At 48.4% G+C, this 24,973-nt stretch overlaps 1 protein-coding gene across 1 annotated transcript; it reads left to right on the top strand.

The window, feature by feature from the left end:
- Positions 1-1,814: 1,814 nt before the first annotated feature.
- Positions 1,815-24,357, top strand: kif23 (kinesin family member 23; the record flags this gene model as incomplete). Its single annotated transcript, XM_084453038.1, has 23 exons — positions 1,815-1,828; positions 2,108-2,174; positions 2,372-2,497; positions 4,117-4,222; positions 4,323-4,459; positions 4,546-4,658; positions 4,791-4,961; positions 5,196-5,240; positions 5,577-5,689; positions 5,811-5,932; positions 6,299-6,401; positions 6,488-6,567; positions 6,678-6,797; positions 7,237-7,396; positions 7,669-7,827; positions 8,173-8,339; positions 8,567-8,740; positions 8,923-9,111; positions 10,311-10,544; positions 10,682-10,770; positions 12,753-12,834; positions 24,047-24,117; positions 24,256-24,357. 23 exons carry the CDS (start codon positions 1,815-1,817, stop codon positions 24,269-24,271), a joined length of 2,658 nt encoding a protein of 885 aa, XP_084309164.1. The 3' UTR covers positions 24,272-24,357.
- Positions 24,358-24,973: the final 616 nt, after the last annotated feature.

Here is a 24,973-nt window from a genome sequence, read left to right on the forward strand (position 1 = left end):
TATATATATATGCATCTCAGAAGATTTTAATATTGTGGAAAGTTCATTTTCAGTCATTTAATTGAAAAAGTGAAACTTTCATATATTATAGATTCATTACACATGTAGTTAAATATTTCAAGGCTGATTGCCTCCATACCACGCTCCACGTTGATGGAGTAATTTGTGCCAAAGGAGCCCCCACCAAGTATTGAGTGTATAAATGAACATACTGTACAATCATAAAGATTAAAACAAAAAAAGGCTTGATATATTTCACTTTGTGTAATGGATCTCGAATGCATGAAAGTTTCACTGTCTGAATAATATTACAGAAAATAATAGACTTTTTCACAATATTCAAATTTTCTGAGATGCACCTATATATGTATATATATAGGCATCTTTAAATAAAATGTATTATTATTATTATTATTATATAGTTTCATAAAAGTGTCAATATGTATCTGTTATTGAGGTTTTATTGTACCCTAGGCCTAGTAAATGGGCTCTGATAGCCGAGGGAGAAAGCGAGAGGGAATCACTGTCTGTTGATTTTGTGTACTTACACATTCAATAACTGCACATACTGACGAAATGCATTCATGGGCGGAGATCTGTACTCTCTAAGCACCCTTTGTAGTTAGCAATGCACTAATTGTGTGATGAATCGCTAGTTGTGCTTACATAGAGCATAGGCCTGTTGTGTTGTTTTTCACATGCGTCTGTAATATGATCTTTAGAAACGTCTTTAGACATGAAATAGCTTCCTCACTTGCTCCAGCATGCATGCGCACAGCGTGCTGGAGCATTGTGCGCTGTGCGAATGCGTGCTGGAGCAAGTGAGGAAGCTATTTCGTTTTGAAAGACGTTTCTAAAGATCATGGCATGTGAAAACCACAACAGGCATATGCTCTATGTAAGCACAACTAGCGATTCATCAAGACAGATTGATGAAAACAACCGTTTCGCGGCAGAAAATAGATTTTTAGAAACTGCATTCTCGTTGCCCCCACCACCGCCATTACATGGATATACTGGCTCCCGCTGGATTTTAAATTTCTTCTACATGCCTCCGTACTACACCAAAGTGATCTCGGTGAGTCAAACGTCTTATAATATGTCGTAAATAAGGTCCAGGTTGTCAAAAACGAGCATTGTCCTTTAACTGATGTCTTCCCGCCCATCTCTTCCCGTAGCTTTTTGGAGATAATTTGCCCAGGTGTCTCTCCATTTCGTTTTTCGATTTCGTAATTCAGATGAATCTGCCTTGGACAATGCCATTTTAACTGTAACGTTAAAATCAAGACAGCTTCACATACGATTTAATGGAGGTCGAGCAAACAATTAACTATCAAATAATATTACCATTTGGGGAGGACAATGCTATATTTAAGCGATACGTTCCTTTCCCGCGTTGAAAGAAAGTCATATTTTAATTTCACCATGTATAAAATGCATAATGCGTCCAGTGTAAACAGACACACGTGTGGAAATTCAATTACAGTATTTGAAACTTTTTACTGCTAATTGGCAGCAGGTGTCGCTGTCGCTCAGTAGGATCTCTCAACCATGGAATCTGCGCATGAAGAGTACAATCTAATTCCTTGGAGTACATCCGGAAATAACAACGTTTTGGTCACACCCCCTTGGTTGTGATTGGGTCTCTCGCTATGACGCCAGATCCAATTATAATCTCCTTGGTTCTGATTGGTCCCTTTGAAAAATCCGTTGTCCTGGAGGCCGGAGGGAAAGTTCGAACTTGGAACTGATGAAGACGAAGCGAGAAGAGAGAGAGCAGGAGAGCTGAGAAAATCAAACCATAACAATTCACCATGATAAGACCTACGTAAGTATATAAAATGAAATACGACCGACAATATATAGTGTAAGGGTTGGATACATTCTTCTAGGTTTACATTGAGTACATAAAGCCAGTGCTAACTTTGGCTAAACTTAACACACGGGAGAACCCAGTCTGTGGGTTAACGCATGCTTAGCTTGGCTGAGCATAGCTGCTAATAGCTGCGTAGCTAGCTATGTTACGAGCGCCGTCCAGTGTATTGCTACGCCAGGGATTTGACTTGCTGCTAGCAACAAATGATTCATGGTCTTATTTCTTTTTCAGGAAAGGCAAAACCCCCCGTAGACCTGCTCCAAAAAAACCATCCAGCAACCAGAAAGACCCAGTTGGCGTGAGTATCAAGACATGTTAGCTAGACGAATATAGCTGACGGTAGCTATTAGTTATTAGTTAATTAGCTAGCTGCATAAATAAGTAACCATTTCAGGACAAAACTTGAAAAAAAAATCGTTGAAATATGCCACTTTGGCTACATGAATATGGAAGTTGACTTGGTTTAATCGCTGCAGTTGTTTTGATTCTGCCCAGGTGTACTGTCGAGTACGACAGGGTGCAGAAGATGAGGAATGTTGTATCGAAGTGATCAGCAACACCGCTATCCAGTTGCATGCCCCGGATGGACTAAAAGCCAACAGGAATGGGGAGTTCAAGGAGGTAAAGTATTTATCAACCTTAATAACACTAATGGCCAAGTAGGATCAGTCTTTAAACCTTGGGGGTAAATAAAGTAAATTGCCAGTTTGGGAACCTTTAAATAGCTGAGTTTCAGGGTTTAAATAGCTGAGTTTCTAGCTGAGTACCCAGGACTGTAATGAGGAAATTATTAGTGCTGATAAGATGCTGTAAGGACAAGCAAGAATTCCAGTGTACCTGTGCTGGCTATATATGGCAAATACATGTTTTCTTTTTATTTTATTTAGACCTTTATACTAGTAAAAATCTCAATGAGACGCAAGGTCTCATTCTCAAGAGAGACCTGGTCAGACAAACGGTGGCATTCAATACAAAGAGAAGGAATAGGACTCAAACATTGAAATAATAAATGCAAAAGGTATCATGTAAACAGATTATACTAAGTACCTGAGCAAGCGCAGACACTCCACAAGGATGGATTTATAGATGAAAAGATACCAGTGCAGAGTTCAGTGCATGGATAGTGACGATCAGTAAACTAAAGAGTACAGTGATGTATGGAGGATTTACAGCCAGTTATGAATCTCAGCGCTCCGTAATAGACAGCATCCAACAGATGTAAAGAGCGAGCAGAGGCATTCTTGCATAAAACATCCCCATAGTCCAGGAGAGATGAGAAAGTGGCAGCAACAAGCTGTTTCCTGGCAACAAGCTGCTTCCTTAAGGACAGGCAGGATTTGTTCCTAAAGAAAAAACCCAGTTTTCATTTGTTTCATTCAAAGGTGACCAATATGAAATGTTAAAGAAACACTATCATCCATTATGATACCTAGGTATTTATAGCTGGCCATAGACTCAATAGGGGTGCCTTGGGCAAACATAATGCAGGGAAGAACAGCTGGCACCTTTGTTAGAAAAGAACATGACCTTGGTTTTGTCTGCATTTAACACTTGTCTGAGGTGAAACAGTTGCAACTGAATTGAGTCAAATGCGGCATGCAGATGCAACACTGCTTGCGCAACAATAAACAATAGTGTCATGAGCATAAAGATGTACAGAAGCGTTTGTGTTTTGACCCACACCATTTATACCATACATAGATGGTAAAAAGAGCGGGCCCTAAGACTGAACCTTGAGGCACCCCATTGGAGACATTAAGAAAGCCGGATGAAAGACAGCTGAACTGTACATATTGTTTATGGTTGGAAGGGTAATTGGAGAACCAGCAGCAGCTTAGTCTGATAGGCCTATTTCTGACAATCTCTGGCATAAAATACCATGGTCAACTGTAACAAATGCCTTGGCCAGGTCAATAAAAAGTGCAGCATGGTAATTTTTGATGTCCAGGGTATCCACAATATCATTTGGTACTTTAATGGCAGCAGTGACTGCACTGTACTGCTTCCTAAAGCCAGCTTGGTGTGGAGATAAAAAGTTTTTCAAGCACAAGTATTCCTCGATCTTTTTGCTCATCAGCCTTTCAAGAACCTTAACTAAAATATAGAGCTCAGAAATGGGCCTGTAGTTGTTCAGTACTGTGGGATCACTGCCTTTCAATAGGGGGAGAACATAAGCAGTTTTCCAATTTCCTATTGTAGTACTTATCTATTGTCCGACTGAATCCTCATTTTCTTCACAGACTCACTATTCTTTCAAGAAAGTGTTTGGAATTTCCACATCCCAGATGGAATTGTTTGAGGAAGTTGCCAAACCTCTTGTGGATGACCTCATCCACTGTAAAAATGGTGAGGAACCAGAGAAACTGGTTTTATCTGATTCAATGCCCGCTTAGCTAATACACTGCAGTGTGTGTGCGTGGTGAAATATTTCCTGTGTGTATTGCAGGTCTGCTTTTTACATACGGTGTCACAGGAAGTGGAAAGACCTTTACCATGACTGGCTCTCCGGGTCAGGGGGGGCTCCTCCCTCGGTCTCTAGACATGATCTTCAACAGCATCGGCCCGTACCAGGCCAAAAGATATGTAAGTGAAACTGACATTTTTGCTTGATATAAGACTGATTTTTCTGTCTAATTTAAGTTAATTCCCATTCTAATGTATATGTCCAGGTTTTCAAGACCGATGACAAGAATGGCGTGGAGGTCCAGAATCAGGTTGATGCTTTGCTAGAACGACAAAGGCGGGAAAACCAACCAGCTGTTCCCAAAACCCCCTCTTCCAAGTAGGTTTCAGTCCCAGACACAGTTCTTATGTGCATGCTCTTGTAAGTGTTTTCTTGATAAACAGACTTGTATTGTCACGTGTTGATGTTCTGTTCTGCCAGTATTACTGAGACATGTTGCGATGTTTTCAGACAAAGGCTTGATCCAGAGTTTGCTGACATGATCAGCCCGGAGGAGGCCTGCAGAGCTGAGGGTGTGGATGAGGACAGCAGCTACAGTGTGTTTGTCTCCTACATAGAGATCTACAACAACTACATCTATGACCTCCTGGAGGAAGCTCCCTTTGACCCAATCAGACCAAAGTAAGCTCAGAAAAGCCATGGGGATTCGCAAAATGCAGGAGTTTCTTTTGTGCTTCTTAGTCTAAGTCAGTAATCCTAGGTTTATTTGTTATTTATTTAGTTTTAGTTTCATTTTACCAGGCAATAGGCTCATCCAAGGTGATTGGTCATCTGACCTGTTTTCTGTTGTACTGTGTTGGCGCCCATTGTAGAGTACATTGCCAGATAAAAATGTTTGTGCTCCTCCCGTGTTAGGTGGAATGGTGCAGGCACCCCTCTCCGACAGAACACTGAGGTCATGTACGTGACCAGTGAGAGTAGCCTCATGTAGCCCAATACACCATAGTCTGATCAGGCCGTCATACTGTAAAGTCCTAAACAAATGCTGCTTGTGTGCTGTCTAGTGGCAGAGCTTCATTTTGGATGTCTTTGTTGCTATCTGTTGCTTAGTGTGTGGATGTTATGGTCATTGTTGTCTAATTGCATTTCTATGGCTGCTGTGCTTCTTGTGCTAGATGCAATATTAACAGGACAGAGAATACTCTTCCCTGTTCTAGATTTGAAGCATGTGAGATTTGCAGTGTCAACAGTGCTGTATTCAACTGCTTACTAGGGTGTTTTTTTCTCTCACCCTAGACCACCCCAATCCAAAATCCTCAGAGAAGACCAGAATCACAACATGTATGTGGCTGGATGCACAGAGGTTGAGGTGAAGTCGACCGAGGAGGCGTTTGAGGTTTTCTGGAGAGGTAAACCAAGATCACATCTGCATTGACTGAACCCTGACCCAACATCATTTTGTATCTAGTAAGTTGGTCTTTTTCGTTTGTTGCCTGACGGTCTTCTCCCTCTATGGCATGTGTTATGCAGGTCAAAAGAAGCGGAGGATTGCCAACACTCAGCTGAACCGAGAGTCCAGCCGCTCCCACAGCGTGTTCATCATCAAACTGGCCCAGGCTCCCCTGGACGCAGACGGTGACAACATCCTCCAGGTCAGTTCACATTTACATCATCACCAACAACCAAACAAACGGCCTCAGGGTCTTTAACGTGATCGTGAGCTGAGTGCAGTAAAGTGGGGCGGCTGTGGCTCAGGAGGTAGAGCGAGTCGTCCAATGATCATAGGTTCAGCGGTTTGAATCCCGGCTCCTCCTGTCCACATAGTGTCCTTGGGTAAGGCACTGAACCCCAAATTGCTCCCAGTGAGCAGGCTAGCACCTTGGGTGTCAGCTGCTGCCATTGGTGTGTGAATGGGTGAATGAAAGACCATTGTAAAGCGTTTTGTATAAAAGCGCTATATAAGTGCAGTCCATTTACCAAGTGTGGATGTCCTTGTGTGTTTTTTTCCCCCCGGACAGGATAAGAACCAGGTCAGCGTGAGCCAGCTGTGTTTGGTGGACCTGGCAGGAAGCGAGCGTACCAGCAGGACTCGGGCCGAGGGCAGCCGTCTGCGTGAAGCGGGTTCGTCAGCTCTGTTAGCGTTTTTAAAATGGACTCTGGTACGTTTCGCTATAGAGTCAGTGAGGTTAAACTAGCTCTGATTTCAGGCAACATCAACCAGTCCCTGATGACTCTGCGGACCTGCATCGAGGTCCTCCGGGAGAACCAGATGTGCGGTACAAACAAGGTTCCTATTTCTAAACTCGGGGTCATCTCTCGGCGAGAGTTTTTCCATCTTGCCGCTGTACGATCTTTTTGTGGCGACACACAAATGCTAATTTCCCTGCTCCTCCACAGATGGTTCCATACAGAGATTCCAAAGTGACGCATCTATTCAAGAACTATTTTGATGGTGAAGGAAAAGTCCGGATGGTTGTGTGTGTCAATCCCAAAGCTGATGACTATGAGGAAACTATGGTGGGTCCCATAACTTGTTCTGGCTGTATATGAGCTATAAGAAAGTTCTGTCTGCGAGAAGCCCTCAAAATTTCCCTTGGAAGACCGTCCTGATTTCGCCAGCTCACATTCTGTTTCTCTATGCAACATTCATACTCTCCAGAATTGTCAATCAGAAAACGATCTTGCCCAATCAGCGTTGGTTCTGAGGAATCTGGAATACAAACGGCTACGCTGGGCGGGTTTATGACAGCGAGGAGCGGTTGAAGTTAGCATATGATAGATGGTGATAGACATGGTTCATCCGATCACCTGCAAGTATTTTTGAAAGTGCCTGCCCTTTTCCAAACAGTTCCCAACGGAGAGTTCCCAGATGGATATGCGAAGCACACCATCTGGTGTGTCACGTTACCTCAAAAAGTGTAGTCGGAGAGAACAATTTGTGTGTTTGCGCGTGCAGCTGGTGATGCGCTTTGCCGAGTTGACCCAGGAGGTGGAGGTGGCCAGGCCAGCGGACAGGCCCATCTGCGGCTTCACTGCCGGGCGCCGCCAGAAAAACCAGGCCTTCAAAGACGAGCTGTCTCGCCGTCTGGAGGAGAGGGGTGGCCCTCTGGATGGAGGTGAGCGGCCTTTCCATTCTGCACTAGGACATACCTGAAAACCCTATAGATTGTATGTTCAGAGTACGGTGTGTTGGTTTGAGCTACTGCAAACCGTAGACACCGGCCAAATGTCCGCATCCTATACAGTGCGGAGGGTCTTTAGTGTGGAATCCCCTATTTTATGAGATCCCCGTTTCATCTTATGGAGCTGCTGCGTTCAACAGAAGCGGTTTCGCTGCTCTACAATGGCGACCCCTTTTTTGTCTCCTCTCCTGGGTTGCTCCCTGAAGCCTCGTCTGTGATGAGCCAGCTGCTGCAGAGCCTACCCCCGCTGCCCGCCTGCGAGCTGACGGACCCCTACGACGACGTCACCCTGCCCCGCATCATCGAGGCGCTGGAGCAGAGGCAGAGGATCAGAGCCATGATGGTCGAGGAGTACAACAAAGCCGGTGAGACCGGGGCTCGGGCTTAGCCCTCATCGTGGGGCGGCTGTGGCTCAGGAGGTAGAGCGGGTCGTCCAGTGATCGTAAGGTCGGCGGTTCAAATCCCGGTTCCTCCTGTCCACATGTCGAAGTGTCCTTGAGCAAAGACACTGAACCCCAAATTGCTCCCAATGAGCAGGCTAGCACCTTGCATGGCAGCTGCCGCCATTGGTGTGTGAATGTGTGTGTGAATGAGAGGCCTTCATTGTAAAGCCCTTTGGATAAATAAGCGCAGTTCATTTACCATCATATCACCACATAGCTGGCCCTTTGATGGACTGGTCAAACCCTTCTCTCTCCACGCCATTTCAGCCAAGATGCTGAAGTCCATGCTGCATGAGCTGGACAGCAGCCTCATCTCCAAAGAGAACTTCATCCACGACCAAAGGGGCAAACTCGGAGAGAAGGACAAACTCATTCAGGGCCAGAAGGCCGAGATCGAGCGCCTTGAGAAGAAAACCAACATGCTGGAGTACAAGGTGAGGATGAGACCCACACTCCAGCATCTTAAGTTGGTAGATGACGTTTTCTCTTCCTGGCCTCGTGAGACCATCCAGATCTCACAAGCTCACCTTCTGTTTCTCTCGTCTCTTGACAAGTTTTCCGATGCTACCCTTTGTGTGTGTGTGTGTGTGTGTGTGTGTGTGTGTGCGTGTGTGTGTGCGTGTGTGTGTGCGTGCGTGCGTGCGTGCGTGCTGGTGTTCAGATTGACATCCTGCAGAAGACCACCAACATCTACGAGGGGGACAAGCGTTCCCTGAAGCAGGAGCTGGAGAGCCGGGAGCAGAGGCTTCAGAGGGAGCTCGGAGAGAAGAAGCGCATGGAGGCGCGCATGCACGGCATGGTGTCCGACACCAAGCTCAAGTGGGAGAAGGAATGCGTGAGTAGTTCCCCTACGTTACATTGCAGTCATTTTGCTGACACTTTTGTCCAAAGCGACTTATAATAATTGTACTTAACGTAGGTGGTCAGTGCGCTACTACACGCCAGAGCTCACAAGACGACGGCAAGGGTGGTGGTAGTAGTGTGGTTTTCAAGCACCATTCGTTGTCTGTGCGACAGGAGAGGCGCGTGAACGCCAAGCAACTGGAGATGCAGAACAAGCTGTGGGTGAAGGACGAGAAGCTGAAGCAGCTCAAGGCCATCGTGACGGAGAGCGGCAAGGCCGAGCGGCCTGAGAAGCCCCAGCGGCCCTCCAGAGAGAGGGAGCGGCTTCCCGCAAAGAGATCGGCGTCGCCGTCGCCTGCTCCTGTACGTTACGCCGCCCTGCCTGCTGCCCTTCCTCATGCACCCCTGCTTGTATCGACACTGTTGATATAGACTACTACTGATGCCTTTGTAGGAAATGCACTTTATTCTTCCATCCTGCTGTAACCACTGTCAGACCTGATTGTGCTTGATTTTCCTGTGCATGCTGCCGTGTGTCACTAACTGGGTGTGGTCGTGTGCAGTTTCCCTACTCTGCTCCTCAGCCTCCCCTATCCAGCCAGGCCCGGGTATACTACCCTTCCCAGGTCAGGCAAGGCCCCTGCTCCCCCATCCCTAGCGCTAGCTCCCCGTTCGTGGCCTCCTGCATCTCCGTATGGGAGCAGAGAGCCTCCGTGGACGGTCGCAGGCAGGATAGCCAGTCCCCTCCAGCCCCAGGATCAGCCAGTAAGACTAGGGGCCTGGCCCAGGTCCTGCCAGCCAGGCTGGGCAGGAGGAGAGCCCGGTGCTGGGACAGGGACAGCGACGGAGAGGCCTCCCTCCGGCCGTCGTGTGACGTAGACCTAGACGAGGGAGCGCACCGGGTCAGTGGAGCTGTAGGTGGCAGAGCTGCAGTCTGTTAGACAACATCTCGGTCGCCCGCCGTTGTTCTGGCCACTGAGATTTTAAGCGGTGTTACAATTACAGTTTGCCTGGGCAGATTGGGGGAAATGTTTTAAGATTAATGTTCCCCCATGTCAATTTTATTGTTTTTTTTTTTTTAGACCTTAGACAGAAATACAGTAAATAGATTACTTACTAACAACATATCTTGCTCTTCTATAGCACCTGACTGATCTGAAAGATTAGATTATTATTAATCTATTATATTCGGTCTCATTTAGATGAGATTCTGCGAATCCTATTCAGGTTTCCCACAGGGATTTAGAACTAGGAAAGCAAATGGAGGTGATGCTAACTTTTCAGCCTACAAAATGACATCAGACCTCACCACTCAATGTAAATGTTCGTAAATGCTCTCTGAGAATCTGCTCTGATTTCAGAGTGCTCGGGTTTCAATGCCATAGAGCGCTCTGAAATCAGTTAATGTACGAATGGCAACTTTTCAGTCAGGGCACCCAGTGTGCGCTAGTGTGAGATCTACATTTTCGAACAGGGAAGCTCGGAGCACTCTGAATTTACGAGCGCATTTACGAACGCACCCTAAATTGGCTGACCCCTGCTCTTCTGTTGGGCCCGACCAGACGGGGCCGCCGGTCCGCCAGGTGCACAGACGCTCCCACTCGGCGGGCGGGGAGCGTTGGGTGGACCACAAGCCCTCCTCCAACGTGGACCTGGACACGGTCATGCAGCCCAACATCCCCAACGCCATCAAGGTCTCCGCCCCCAGCGAGAAGGCCCTGTCCAAGTGCGACAAGTACGTGCTGACCCACCAGGAGGTGGCCTCCGACGGGGAGATCCAGACCAAGCTGATCAAGGTGCGCCCTGCGGACCCGCCTTTCTCACACACACACACACACACACACACACACACACACACACACACACACACCAATGGTGATGTTTGCGGCGACGTGTGGAGAATGGATGTCTGGGTTCTTTTTCCTTCCTGCAGGGGGAGGTATTTAAAACAAGAGGTGGAGGACAAGCGGTCCAGTTCACCGACATTGAGACTCTGAGACAGGAGCTCCCCACTGGCCCCAGGTAGGTTTCCGCTAGCCCAGCTAAAGAGACAGACTCCAGCTGGCAGCTACAGTTCGGCAAGGCTCTTTTGATGTTGTTCACTGGTGGGTTTACAAATCACCTGCTGATTTATGATCTTTCCGTGTTAGTTCAGTTACCAGGGACGTTGATGTAGAGGCGGAGCCTCGCCTTTCACATTAATTGTATTTATTGATGTGATTCCTGCGCACATGGAATCAGGCTTGAATATCACTAGGGCTGTCCCGAATACCATTTTGCAGGCTTCGAGTACTCGTTGGTGGGAACAAGCGAATAGTATTCGTTCTGAACCCCTAGGTGGAAGCATTGCATAGTCTATATCTACCGGCGACAAGCGGATCAATGCGCCAGACTGTCATTCCCTTGTCGTTCAACTTTTGCCTCCAGCTAGCAGAGTATTTGTTCATGATTTAATCATGTGTGGGTTTATTTTATCATGGCTTGTGACTGTCAGTTTGCCAAAGTTTAGGTTTCACATTCTGACAAGTAGGTTTCATATTCGCGTTCTGGCTACATCCATAAACTCTTGAAAACCACTTCCAATTCGGTTTTATAAAAAAATCTATTTTGTACCACAATAAACTAGAGGCTTATAGTAGCCTACGAAAGTCATTCAAAATTCTAAATGGCTTAAAAAACGTTCTGGGCTGTTTGCTACCAAACGTATGCTACGTCATCCTAGTCCAGCTTTGCTCGCTTCAACTCTTGCCCCACCAATGTGCTTGTGTTGCTTTTGCAAAGGAAAACTAATATTATGCTTGCTTAATAGCAAGCTAATAGCTGGGTTAGGACTGTCAATTTACGAAGCATTTTCGCCTGTCTCTCCCCTCCACTGCTGCCCCACAAGCGCGAGTGTTTGTGTGGCAGCGCAGCACAGGAGCGGAGGAGAGAGAGAGAGATGAAAATGCTTAAATTGACAGCCCTAACCAGAGACCGCCAGAGTGTTTTGAGGGAGAAAAGTCACTCAGTGTAACGTTATGACGACGTTGGTATTGGTGTATCAGGACAAAAAACGAATACTCTGAATACTGAATTGAGCTCCGAATACCGAACGAATAGTGGAATACTCAAATTACTCAGGCCAGCCCTACTAGATACTTTACTGATCCCCCTAGGAGGAAATTTGGTGATTCAGCAATGAAAATTACAGCAAGATTGAGTAAAAGAAGAGAAAAGGTACTAGATGCAGAGTAGTAACAAAAAGAGGAGGACCAGGGAGGATATACATCCATATACACAGCATGTGTACCGTATAGAATGGAATAAAGAATATATGTACATACATACATCCAGTCTGTATAAATATATATGTCTAGGAGTACACACATATACATACATACATCCAGGCTGTATACATATTATACACTATTTACATACACACATGCACGCCTCCACAACACTCGGAAGGATTGCTGAGAGCAGTCTCCAGAACAGACCTGCTAGTGGACCACTTCGGTACTACACGGTCTGCTAGGGCTAGGCCAGGTGTCCAATAGTCTCATTCATACTTGTTCTGGTACCATCAACCGTAGGGATGCACGATATACCCGCAATCATATTAGTATCGGCTGATGTTAATCATTTTTTATATATATGGTATCGGTCCGATGTGCAAAACAGGGCCGATGTGGACAGCAGATAATTGTTTCTGTCTAGCTGCTGTTGTGTGTGTAGTTGTTGAGAGGAAACAGTGTGGTAAATTATTTAGCAGCGTTTCCAAGTGTTTTGGAAATAGACAGTGTTTCCATGTGTTTTTCAGTATGACATTTGATAATCATAGAAACTTGTTTTTATACAGATCATATCTACATCGGTGAATATCTGTTATTGGCCATAATAGCAATGTTAATATCTGTTATCGGTATCAGACAAAATTTTAATATCTGTGCATCCCTAATCAACCGTGTCTGTCTCTGTCTGTGTGTGCGCGTGGATCCGTGCGTAACTTGTTCCTCTCTGTGAAGCCGCAAGAGGAGGTCGTCCGAGGGCAGCTCCGCTAAGGAGGATGAGCGTACGGATGGATCCTGGACCGACGTGGAGACCAGGGTAAGAGAACCAATCACCCTGCCAGCTGGGTCTCTGGTGTGCCTTGTTTCAAACCCTCTGGGCCGCGTTTCCCAGAGGCATCGTTAAGGCATCGTAGCGCTACGTGCTTCTTAAGAACGTCGTTAGCTCCACCTCTAGGTGGCGATGCGTTTCCCAGAACCTTCTTAAGCCAAGGTATACCTTGGCTACGAAGGCTCTGGGAAACAGCTCCACCCAAGGTACATCGTAAATCGCCCTTACGATGTACCTTCCGAAGATACATCGTTAGCCTACCTTGGAGCCGAAGCGCTGTTTCCCAGAGCCTTCTTAGCCAAGGTATACCACAGCCAAGGGATACGTTACGAAGGGCGGTCTGAACCCATCGTTAGTGTACCTTGGCGATGCGCTCCGTTCATCCCGTCATAGTATTAGCTCGATTCGAGCTAAATTACACTTTTAAAAAGGAGAGTTGCAATACAGCGCACATCTATCTATCCTACCTGCGCGATTCACATAGTGTACACAAAATACAATTAACTTGAATGATGAAAATAATGTCAGCCTACAGAACACATCATGGGAATGTTGTTTTTAAAACTTTTATTGAGCCAAGCAACATATACGGACTATCCATAGCCTAATATAATCCACTTTGTGAACAACAACAACATATGTAAAGGGATAATTTGATGACATGACTTTTCTGTCTGTCTTTATATATTGTCAGACAGATATCCTGACGAATTGATTAATCCAATGAGGCCATCTAGATGAATAGTCAAATATCCTCACACGCTCCAGAATATTGAAGAAAGTTTTCCCAGAACAGTGGAGGCTGTTATAGCTGCACAGGGGGGACCAACTCCATATGATGCCTATTCATTTAGAATGGGATGTCATGAAAGTTGCTATAGGTGTAATGTGGCCCAATACTGTTGTCCTTATAGTGTACTTTGCTAACAGATTCACAGTATTTAGTGATCTTACAAATGCTGTTTGTTATATTGTGTGCCTTCTTCAAAACCTCTACTGTTGTAATGTGGCAAGAAACAACAAATAAACAGGATGAAGGGAACTTGTTTAATATTGGTTGGGAAAAACCATGGGCAGGTTTGTTCTTCAGACTTTTGTCCTGTAACAGGCGGTCTTTTTCCGGGGTGGGGTTGTTAGACCCATGCCCAACCCCCAACCTGGAGGGCCAGTTGTTGCTTTTCGTCTGGCCCCTACCCTGAACCTGCCCGGCATGGTTGAACCTGCTGGTGGGTGACCCCCCTCCAATATAGCCTTCATGGTCATGGAGGTACACAAGCCTTCCCACCACGACAAGGTAGCAACACGTAGGAAGGATGAGTGGTGTGGTGAGTGTATGTAGTGTGTGTGCGCAGTGTACTGTGGTGGGTGGGCAGTGTGTGTTAAGTGTATGTAGTGTGTGTGGTGAGTGTGTGCAGTGTGTCTCAGGCATCTGCATCATCTGCAAGGGAGGAAAATTCAATTAGCGACATTGAATGGAATGCATGCAGTGTGGGAAAAGACAGAGTATACAAAATACACACTTAGCCTACCTGGAGTTGGCAGAATGATGGGCACTGATATGGAGGGCCACACAAACTGTGCCTCTGCTAGGGCCTGCTGCCTGTTCTGCAGGTCCAGCCTCTCACGCTGCACACCCAGCCTCTGCCTCCCCACCTCCAGGAGCTCCTCGCTGCAGTCGCACCTCGCATCCGTGGTGTTCAGCTGCCTCTCACGGGGGGCGGGGGGGGGGGGCGTCATGGGGTGTGTGAGGGGAGAGCGTGTCGACGGGGTGGAGCAGTCTGACTGCGCTGGGGTCTCCTCTCCAGAGGACTGGGAGGCTTGGGGTGATTCAGCTGAGGGCTGGGAGGCTTGGGGTGATTCAGCTGAGGGCTGGATGTTGGAGGGGCCCTCTCCAGACTCCAAATCAAGGCCACCAGTGATGCCTTGGGAGGCTGTGAGGCCGATGATCGATAGGGCCTTCTCCTCCTCCGGGGTGAGGGAAGGCACGGTGCTCTGCCTCTCGGCGCACTGCCGCCCCCCGGCTTTTGGCCTGACTGGCGAAGTCCTGCCATTTCTTGCTGACGACTGTCCACTCCCTGGGTGGCCCAGGAGTGGAAGCAGCCATCCGCGCTGCAATGCGGATGTCTGTTAACTACGCATACTGTGTGTGTGTGTGTGTGTGTGTGTGTGTAGGAACTACAGCGTGGTGAACGTGTTGTGTGTGTGTGTGTGTGTGTGTGTGTAGGAACTACAGCGTGGTGAACGTGTTGTGTGTGTGTGTGTGTACGCATACAGCCTTCTTCAATGGGCTATATGCACAACTCCAGTAGGCTACTTCCTGAAATTAGACATGCTTCTTTATTTCCTGTCTTACACTATTGGATGAAATGATTATTCAGGAATTCCTGAATAATCATTTCATCCAAAGTGTAGGACAGGAAATAGAGAAGCATGTCTAATTTCAGGAAGTAGCCTACTGGAGTTGTGCATAGGCCCTACTGGTAGCCGCCAAACAGGACGGCCTTCGGCTGCTCCACCTCGTCCAGCATGATCACTAGTTATTCTTTGGTGAACGCTATCACACGCTTCCTCTTCATATCTGCCATGTCGCTCAATATGTGCAGTTACCCTTGTTTTTTTTATAGGCCACATGCGCCAACACCGGTGCCTGATAGATTAAATTAGTCATGGTATCCGCGCGAATTCTAACGTGGGAATGCTACTGCCACAGAGGCAATTTATATGGGCATTATACCTTTGTTTGTATGATAACTAAATCAGTGGTCATTTTGCTATCATCATTGCCTATCATCATTAAAGTATTTTTTCCTGGCCTTTCAAGACATCCTCGACGGGGCTTATATGTCCCAATCCGATTCATGCTCTTTCTTGGATATTTTATTTGATGTAATGTAATGTAATTTAATGTATGAATTGGGACTATCACGAGGTCTCGCTTTGACTCTTAAATACATTAGCAGATGAGCTTTCGGTGGATTAGCTTCCTTTTTGGTAATATTTAGACTGAAATCAAATAATTAAGACAGCACGTATTATATTGGCACGTCATTTCTGTGACTTTACGAATGGCCATCGATGTGTGCGGCATCGATTAATTCTTTTTTCAGCACCGCGCCCAGGGACAGCTCCTCTAACGATGTATCTTGGGACGGACCTAACGATGTATCTTCACGCGCACGCTAAGGGATAGTCTGGGAAACACTCGTAGGAAACTCTGTCATTTCGCCAAGGTATACCTTGGGAAGCGTGGTAGTGCGGAGAAATTCGGCAAATCTGGGAAACGCGTTCCTGGTCTCTGGTGTGGTGTCAGGGCTCCCATGGGGCCTTGAAATCCTTGAAAGTTTGTGAATTTAAGGGGGGGAAATCAAGGCCTTGAAAGTGCTTGAAAATAGACATTGGTCATTGAAAGTGCTTGAAAATAGACATAAATAGACATGGGTCACAGCTTGAATGTATATATTTTGTGCAAGAATGTTAGATTTCTTCTTTTTTTTTTACGTAATATTAGTAAATATGTTATGCTGTCTGCATGTCTCCCGCCATCTGAGAGTCGCGCCACCTGCCCCAAAAAAGTGCGGTCAAATGTTTCTGGCGGCAAACAAGATATAGGCTAGTAGGTAGATAAGCGAACCTCCAGCTATGCCGGGAAAATTCAAATTCCAGGATGCGTGGCTTGATAAAGACATCTACAAAGGCTGCTTAAAGATTCAAATGGCTGCTTAAAGATTCAAATGGCTGCTTAAAGATTCAAATGGCTGCTTAAAGATTCACTGGACATGCATGTGGCCCGATGCAGAGCCTCCGTACTAGCACAGTACATGAAGTCGACGGGACACATTGGTCGTAGTTTGGTAAATTGCGACGGTACCAAAATAACCGACCTCAAGGAGACTGTACAGCAACGTTGCTGTCACTGCTGCTGAAATACGTAACTACGATGTAATTAAATAATGTGACAATGCTGTTACATCACAGTCCCACTGTGACGGCCCCGCCTACCCCATTTGCCTGCCTGTGTGTGTGTTCACAGTCTTGTTCAGTGTTGGTCCTAGCAGGTTCCTGAGGTGGGCGTGGCCGTCATCAGCAGCTAACCTGGCACACCTGGGCCCGGTGTGTCAGGGCTCTACAAGAAGAGCTGGGAGCTCAGTTGCTAGCTGGCTCTACTCCTCCCGGGGACACCGAGTGCTTTGCTTTATAGTTTGAACTTGGTTTAATTAAATCTTATTGTTAATCCTTGGTTTGGTGTGCGTCCCCCTCCTTTGTCGCGGCCATACACGGCTTGGTTTGTGACAAATGGGGGCTCGTCCGCTTTTTTGTTTGTGGGGCTGGTTTTGCCCGTTTGGTTCCCTTGTTAGGGTTTGGTTGTCTTTTGTTTGGTCTGCTTTTGTGTTTGGCTCGCCCTGTGTTTGGGGGGGGATGCTTTTGGTTGCTGTGGTTGCTTTGGTTTCTTTGGTCATTTTGTTTCGTTGATTGATTGATTGGTTTTTTGGTTCTGTGGTCCGGGTGGGGCTGATTGGTGGTGATTGCATGGTGGCGTTCTGGTGTGTGGCCTGGTCTGTTGGTGGGATTTCCCCTGGTAGGTGTAGCAACGTGTCCTGTTGGTCGCGTTGGTTTGTTTTTTTAGTTTGTTTCTTTAGTTTCTTATTTTTGTGTGGTGTGCGGTTGGTAGCAGTTGTCTCGGGGACACTTCAATAGCTGTTAGGTGGGTAACCAGCTTGCTGGGGGCTTGGCCAGGCTATTGGGTTTGTGTTTAAAGAGCCCGCCGCTAATCCACACGAAGACTAGGGGCTAGGGTGGTTAGCTTAGTCTGTGGCAGGCAGTCTAGGTAGTGGGGACTTTCCGCTTTCGTTGGTACGCACCAGATTGGCCTGCCTTTGCGGCACTTGTGGTTCTGCTATAGTTTATTTTTCTCCTTGGTTGGTTTGTTCAGCTGGCCGTGATGGCGGCGGTTGATGCATTTGTGGCTGCTCCGAGTGAGAGCCTTTTGGAGGGTTGTACGCTTGACCAGTTATTTAGGATTGCTGATCGGTATGAGGTGGATCTGAGTGGTCTGGCCGATAAGCGGAAGGGGTCCGTGAAGGCGCGCATCATTCTCCGGCTGGTGGAGCTGGGGGTGCTGGGTGCTATATTGGAGGCCCCTGGGCTTTCTGTGCCTCCGCCGTTGGTCGGGGCAGGTCCGTTTGATGTTGGCGCTCTGTCCTTTGAGCAGCAGAAGGAGTTGCTGTTGCTCCAGTTGGCTCATGATAAGCACAAACTGCAGCTGGAGTTGGATCAGAGGATGGCTGTTGAGCGGCTGCGTCGGGAGACGGAGCAGGCTAAATTGGATCTGCAGTCTGATAGATTGAGCTTGGTCAGGGATGGTAGGCTCTCCGGGGAGTTCTTGGGGGGGGAGGAGCGTTCGGTTAGGTCGTCTGATCTGGTCGGTAACTTGCGTCTTGTGCCTAAATTTAATGAACGTGACCCGGATGTGTTTTTTGCTATGTTTGAGCGGGTTGCAGTGACGCGATGCTGGTCCGATGCGGAGCGGATATTGCTGCTGCAGTCGGTGTTGACTGGGAAGGCGCAGGAGGCGTATGTATCTTTGCACGGTGACGATATTACATACGAGGCTGTTAAGGCTGCTATTCTCAGAGCGTTTGAGTTGGTCCCTGAGGCTTATCGCCAGCGCTTTCGGTCCTGGGAGAAGGGGGCTTCTCAATCGCATATGGAATTCGCAAGGGAGCTCTCTAGCCATTTTGAGCGCTGGTGTGCGTCCTCAGGCGTGGACGATTTTGTGCGTTTGTGTGGCCTGATAGTCCTGGAACAGTTTAAAAACTCCCTGCCCACTGGGGTTGCTGCTTATTTGGCAGAACGTCAGGTTACGTCCGTTACTGTGGCCGCGGGGTTGGCCGATGAGTATGTGCTCATTCATAAGAAGCGGCCTGGCGGGCATGTGAAAGAGCCCGTGCGTCAGGAGTGGGGCGACAAGGCATCTGTTGGTTTTGGGGGGTTTTCGGGTAAGGGCTCCCGGGGCCCGCCAAAGAGTGGTGATAATGTATGCCACTATTGCCATGAGGTGGGCCATTGGAAGTCTGATTGCCCAGTGCTTAGGTCAAGGTCGCAGCGTTCTGGGGTGTACCCTACTGCTTTGGCTGCCACCGTTTCTACTCCTGTGGTGGGGGAGGGGAACAGTTGGCGGGTGCAGGCTGGTGGGATAGGCAGGCCCAGTGATTCATACCGGCCATTTATCACCAGTGGGTTTGTGTCTCGGGTGGGTAGTGACATTAAAGTGCCCGTTAAGATTTTGAGGGATACAGGGGCTGCTAACTCCTATGTACTGGACTCTGTTTTGCCATTTTCTGAGGAGTCTGACCGTGGGGATAGGATACTTATGCGAGGGATGGGATTAGAGGTGTTGCCTGTCCCAGTACATGGGCTGAGACTGGAGTGTGACTTGTGGAACGGGGAGGTGTCTGTTGGGGTGAGACCAGCGTTACCGGTGGAGGGGGTGGATTTAATTTTGGGAAATGACTTGGCTGGCAGTCGTGTTTGGGCTGGTGTTTCCCCTCCTCCAGTCGTCACTCCGTCGCCGTTACCGTCGGAACAGCCTGATGACTGCGCTGAGCAGTTTCCTGACGTTTTTCCAGCATGCGTGGTAACGCGTGCGATGGCTCGGGCTGAGACTGGTGGGAAGGTGGATAAGACTGCGCCATGCTTACCTGACATACCTTTGCCTATATCTCACGATGAGCTGCGGTGTGAGCAGAGAGCTGATCCCTCTATACAGGTGCTGTTTGGGTTGGTGCCGTCGGCTGACGAGGTGAACAGTGCTGCCAGGGGTTTCCTCATTCAGAATGACCTCCTGGTGAGAAAGTGGATGCCTCATGGAGAGGGTTTTGTGGGAGATCCTATTTGTCAGGTTGTCATTCCATCTAAGCTGCGTGGGGAGGTGTTAACGCTTGCTCATGATGGGGCGGGGCACTTGGGGGTCAGGAAAACATACGACAGGATTCTACGTCATTGCTTTTGGCCACGTCTGAAACGAGATGTTTCCCTGCACATTAGGAACTGTCATACGTGTCAATTGACTGGTAAGCCCAACCAGGCCATGAAATTGGCTCCGTTGCAACCAATACCAGCGATTGATGAGCCATTTGGCTATTTACTGATTGACTGTGTGGGGCCGCTGCCCCGTGCGAAGTCGGGCTGTCAGTACCTGCTTACGGTTATGTGCCAGCGCACCAGGTACCCGGCGGCGTTTCCGTTGCGTACAATTACAGCTCGGTCAGTGGTCAAGGCCCTGACGCAGTTTATATCTGTGTTTGGCATTCCCAGAGTCATCCAGAGCGACCAGGGATCCAATTTTACCTCCCATTTGATGGGACAGGTGTTGAGGTTCCTTGGCATTAGGCATAACCAGTCGTCAGCCTACCATGCTCAGAGCCAAGGGGCTTTGGAACGATTTCACCAGACGCTGAAGTCCCTTCTGCGGGCGTACTGTACTGAGATGAGTGGGGACTGGGAGGAGGGGCTTCCGTGGTTGCTCTTGGCGGCGCGGGAGGTGATACAGGAAAGCACTGGGTTTAGCCCGAATGACCTGGTGTTTGGTCACACTGTCCGCGGCCCGTTGGCTGTGTTTAGTGATGGGTGGAAAGAGACGAGTCCGCCCTCCAACTTGATTGACTACGTGAATGGGTTCAGGCATCGGCTGTATGTTGCAGGGGAGTTGGCGAAGCAAAAGCTGGCTGAATCACAGGTACGGATGAAAAGAGTGTACGACCGCCAGGCTGAGTTACGGGAGTTCAGTGTAGGAGATCAGGTTCTGGCTCTCTGTCCTTTGGTGAGTTCGCCCTTCCAGGCTAAGTTTGGTGGTCCGTATACTGTGGTCAAACGTGTTTCAGATCGGAACTATTTGATCGACACCCCTGGGCGTAGAAAGTCAGTGAAGCTGTTCCATGTGAACTTGCTTAAGCCCTACTATAGTGCAGCACCTGGCACTGACCAGCAGGGGTCGCCAGTGGTGAGCCCTGCCTTGGGGGCTGGTATGGCGGGGGTGGTGTCGGGGGAGGATACGGACGAGTCTGGTATTGAGCCTGATGGGGGGGTGTTGTCTGGTAGGCTTAATAATTCAGCAGCCCTCAAGCGCCTGAGGGGGCTGCTTAGCCATTTGACTGAGGGGCAGGCGGTGGAATTTGAGGCGCTCATTCTTCAGTATCCAAGCTTATTTGGTGATGTGCCTTCTTGTACTGACTGGATTGTGCACGACATTGACGTTGGGGATGCACAGCCTATCCGTCAGCATTTCTATAGGGTTTCTCCGGTGAAACGGCAGTGTTTGGATGCTGAGGTTAGATATATGGTAGATAACTCCCTTGCTGTGCCATCCGCATCTAGTTGGGCATCTCCTTGTCTCTTGGTGCCTAAAAGTGACAGGTCCCTGAGGTTTTGCTCCGATTTCCGGCGGGTCAACAAGGTGACTAAGCCCGACTCTTTCCCGCTGCCTCGTATGGAGGACTGCATTGACCTGGTGGGGGCTGCGAAGTATGTCAGCAAGTTCGATCTCCTGAAGGGCTACTGGCAGGTCCCTCTGTCCAGACGTGCACAGGAAGTATCAGCATTTATTACACCATCTGGGCTGTACTCTTATACCGTTATGCCGTTTGGACTGCGGAACGCACCTGCCACCTTCCAGCGGCTGATGAACCGTGTGGTGGAGGGGTTGGTCGGCTGTGCGGTTTATCTAGATGACCTTGTTGTTTGCAGTGACACCTGGGCTACGCACATGCAGCGGGTTAGAGCTTTGTTTGACCGGTTGGCGGCTGCCCGGCTTACGGTAAATCTTGCCAAATGTGAGTTTGCTTGTGCTACTGTAACCTACCTGGGCAAGGTGGTGGGCCAGGGGCAGGTGGCCCCGGTGCAGGCCAAAGTGGAGGCAGTGGAACGGTTCCCGCAGCCTGCCACTAAAAAGGAACTTATGAGGTTCCTTGGGATGGTGGGGTACTACCGTTGTTTTTGCAGAAACTTCTCCACTGTGGTGGCGCCTTTGACCAGCTTGCTAAGGGCCGAGGCTAAGTTTGTCTGGTCAACTGAGTGCCAGGAGGCCTTCTGCAACGTAAAATCTCTGCTATGTTCTGCTCCTGTTTTGGCTGCCCCTCGTTTTGATCGACCTTTTGTCTTGCAGGTGGACGCGAGTCATGTGGGGGCGGGGGCTGTGCTGATGCAGGCCGATGTCACCGAGGTTTCCAGGCCGGTTTGTTTCTTTTCCCGAAAGGCACTGGCGTTAATCTGGGCCCTGCAGTATTTTGCGGTTTATGTAGAGTCGGGGATGACTCCGGTTGTGGTCTATACTGACCATAACCCCCTGACCTTCATCCACTCCTTGCGGTGCCCGAACCAGCGGCTGGTGAGGTGGTGTCTATTCTTGCAGTCCCATGATTTGGACATTCGCCACATCAGGGGCCGTGACAATGTGGTGGCAGACGCATTGTCACGGGCTCCTGTGTTGGGCTAGCTGTGTTTGTTTTTTGTACGTTTTTTTTTCGTTTTGCGCTTGGGTTGCTCTGGTGACAGTGGTCTTGTAGAGTCCCTGTCTTATGGGGGGAGGTGTGACGGCCCCGCCTACCCCATTTGCCTGCCTGTGTGTGTGTTCACAGTCTTGTTCAGTGTTGGTCCTAGCAGGTTCCTGAGGTGGGCGTGGCCGTCATCAGCAGCTAACCTGGCACACCTGGGCCCGGTGTGTCAGGGCTCTACAAGAAGAGCTGGGAGCTCAGTTGCTAGCTGGCTCTACTCCTCCCGGGGACACCGAGTGCTTTGCTTTATAGTTTGAACTTGGTTTAATTAAATCTTATTGTTAATCCTTGGTTTGGTGTGCGTCCCCCTCCTTTGTCGCGGCCATACACGGCTTGGTTTGTGACACCCACCCTGACTTTATTCAAGCCTCTCTTTTTAATAGTTGTCTGTGAGCGGCTAGTACTTTTTATAAAAACTTGCATCTTAATCCGCGTCTGAAACTATGCCGTATTTGGGTCCTTGAATCTGAGGGAATTGGGCATTGAGAGTCCTTGAAAGGTCCTTGAATTTGATGTTGCAGAAGGTGTGGGAACCCTGGGTGTGGTCTCTGTGGTGTGGTGTGGTCTCTGTGGTGTGGTGTGGTCTCTGTAGTGTGGTGTGGTCTCTGGTGTGGTCTCTGTAGTGTGGTGTGGTCTCTGGTGTGGTCTCTGTAGTGTGGTGTGGTCTCTCTGGTGTGGTCTCTGTGGTGTGGTGTGGTCTCTGGTGTGGTGTGGTATCTGTGGTGTGGTGTGGTCTCTGTGGTGTGGTGTGGTCTCTGTGGTGTGGTGTGGTCTCTGTGGTGTGGTCTCTGTGGTGTGGTCTCTGTGGTGTGGTGTGGTGTGGTCTCTGTGGTGTGGTGTGGTCTCTGTGGTGTGGTCTCTGTGGTGTGGTCTCTGTGGTGTGGTGTGGTCTCTGTGGTGTGGTCTCTGGTGTGGTGTGGTCTCTGTGGTGTGGTGTGGTCTCTGTGGTGTGGTGTGGTCTCTGTGGTGTGGTGTGTGTGGTGTGGTGTGGTCTCTGGTGTGGTGTGGTCTCTGTGGTGTGGTGTGGTCTCTGTGGTGTGGTGTGGTCTCTGTGGTGTGGTGTGGTCTCTGTGGTGTGGTGTGGTCTCTGTGGTGTGGTGTGGTGTGGTCTCTGTAGTGTGGTCTCTGTGGTGTGGTCTCTGGTGTGGTGTGGTCTCTGTGGTGTGGTGTGGTCTCTGTGGTGTGGTGTGGTCTCTGTGGTGTGGTCTCTGTAGTGTGGTGTGGTCTCTGTGGTGTGGTCTCTGTGGTGTGGTCTCTGTAGTGTGGTGTGGTCTCTGTGGTGTGGTGTGGTCTCTGTGGTGTGGTGTGGTCTCTGTGGTGTGGTGTGGTCTCTGTAGTGTGGTCTCTGTGGTGTGGTCTCTGTGGTGTGGTGTGGTCTCTGTGGTGTGGTGTGGTCTCTGTGGTGTGGTGTGGTCTCTGTGGTGTGGCGTGGTGTGGTCTCTGTGGTGTGGTATGGTCTCTGTGGTGTGGCGTGGTGTGGTCTCTGTGGTGTGGTCTCTGTGGTGTGGTGTGGTCTCTGTGGTGTGGTGTGGTGTGGTCTCTGTGGTGTGGTGTGGTGTGGTCTCTGTGGTGTGGTGTGGTCTCTGTGGTGTGGTGTGGTCTCAGTCTTGTTTGAAACCCGAGAGTGATTCTCACGCTGTGTCTCTCCCCAGTGCTCTGTGGCCGTGGAGATGAGGGCCGGCTCAAACATGGGCCCGGGCTACCAGCATCACGGATACCCAAAGTGAGTTCTAAATTTAGGAACATATAATTTGGATGGTGCATAAACAATCTATTCATGTATTGCCTTTTATAATAAAATGTGGTTGTTTTGTGCTGACATTACTGGTCAAGTTTTCCAATGAATTTCATTGTCTTGCAGGCGCAGGAAGCCTTGAAGGATCTGGCCAAGCTGCATCAAGACACATCACTCCCCTCTGAATTTTCACGTGCAATACTAGCTTTAACACTCACTTTTAAATCTAGCTGTAGTATCACTATTTAAACATTTCCTGTGCTTTATATAAAAAACTGTATATATAGTTCACCAAAGATTTTTTTTTTGTAACATTTTATATCTTGGTGTGATCACACAAGCATGCAGTGTTACGAAATCATGATTCAGCCGAAGATGGGCCAACACTGGTTCATATGGCCCTGGTTACTGTCTAATGTTTTTCATATGTACATTTGTGTCTAATTTGAGGATTATCACATTTGATACTTGGCACATAAGTACCGTCAATGTACTTGACTTCAGTGAAAACCATGTTAAGATCAATTTTGTTGAGTGAAAAAATGAAACTGCTTTGAAGCACCTTGTTTTTGTGTCATGTTGATGTAATGCAGTAGATCCCCGTGCAATTTCCTGAATGAACACTTGGGGGCGACAGTGTCCTGCTATTGGTACCAGGTAGCGTTCTAATGTTGAACACAGAACTGCCTGTAATTTCTTGGCTCTTGTAAACGAATTGCTTTTAATTATTTCTGCGAAAGAAGTTAATGCTTGATTAGGTACTCATTATGTTAACAAGGTGTTTTCAATGCTTGGCTGGAGCCATGCTCTTCTGTCCGGACCTTCAGTTGTCGATCTCATTTGT

Source organism: Borostomias antarcticus (assembly GCF_949987555.1).
Source record: "Borostomias antarcticus genome assembly, chromosome: 18".
In the NCBI taxonomy this organism is placed as follows: domain Eukaryota; kingdom Metazoa; phylum Chordata; class Actinopteri; order Stomiiformes; family Stomiidae; genus Borostomias; species Borostomias antarcticus.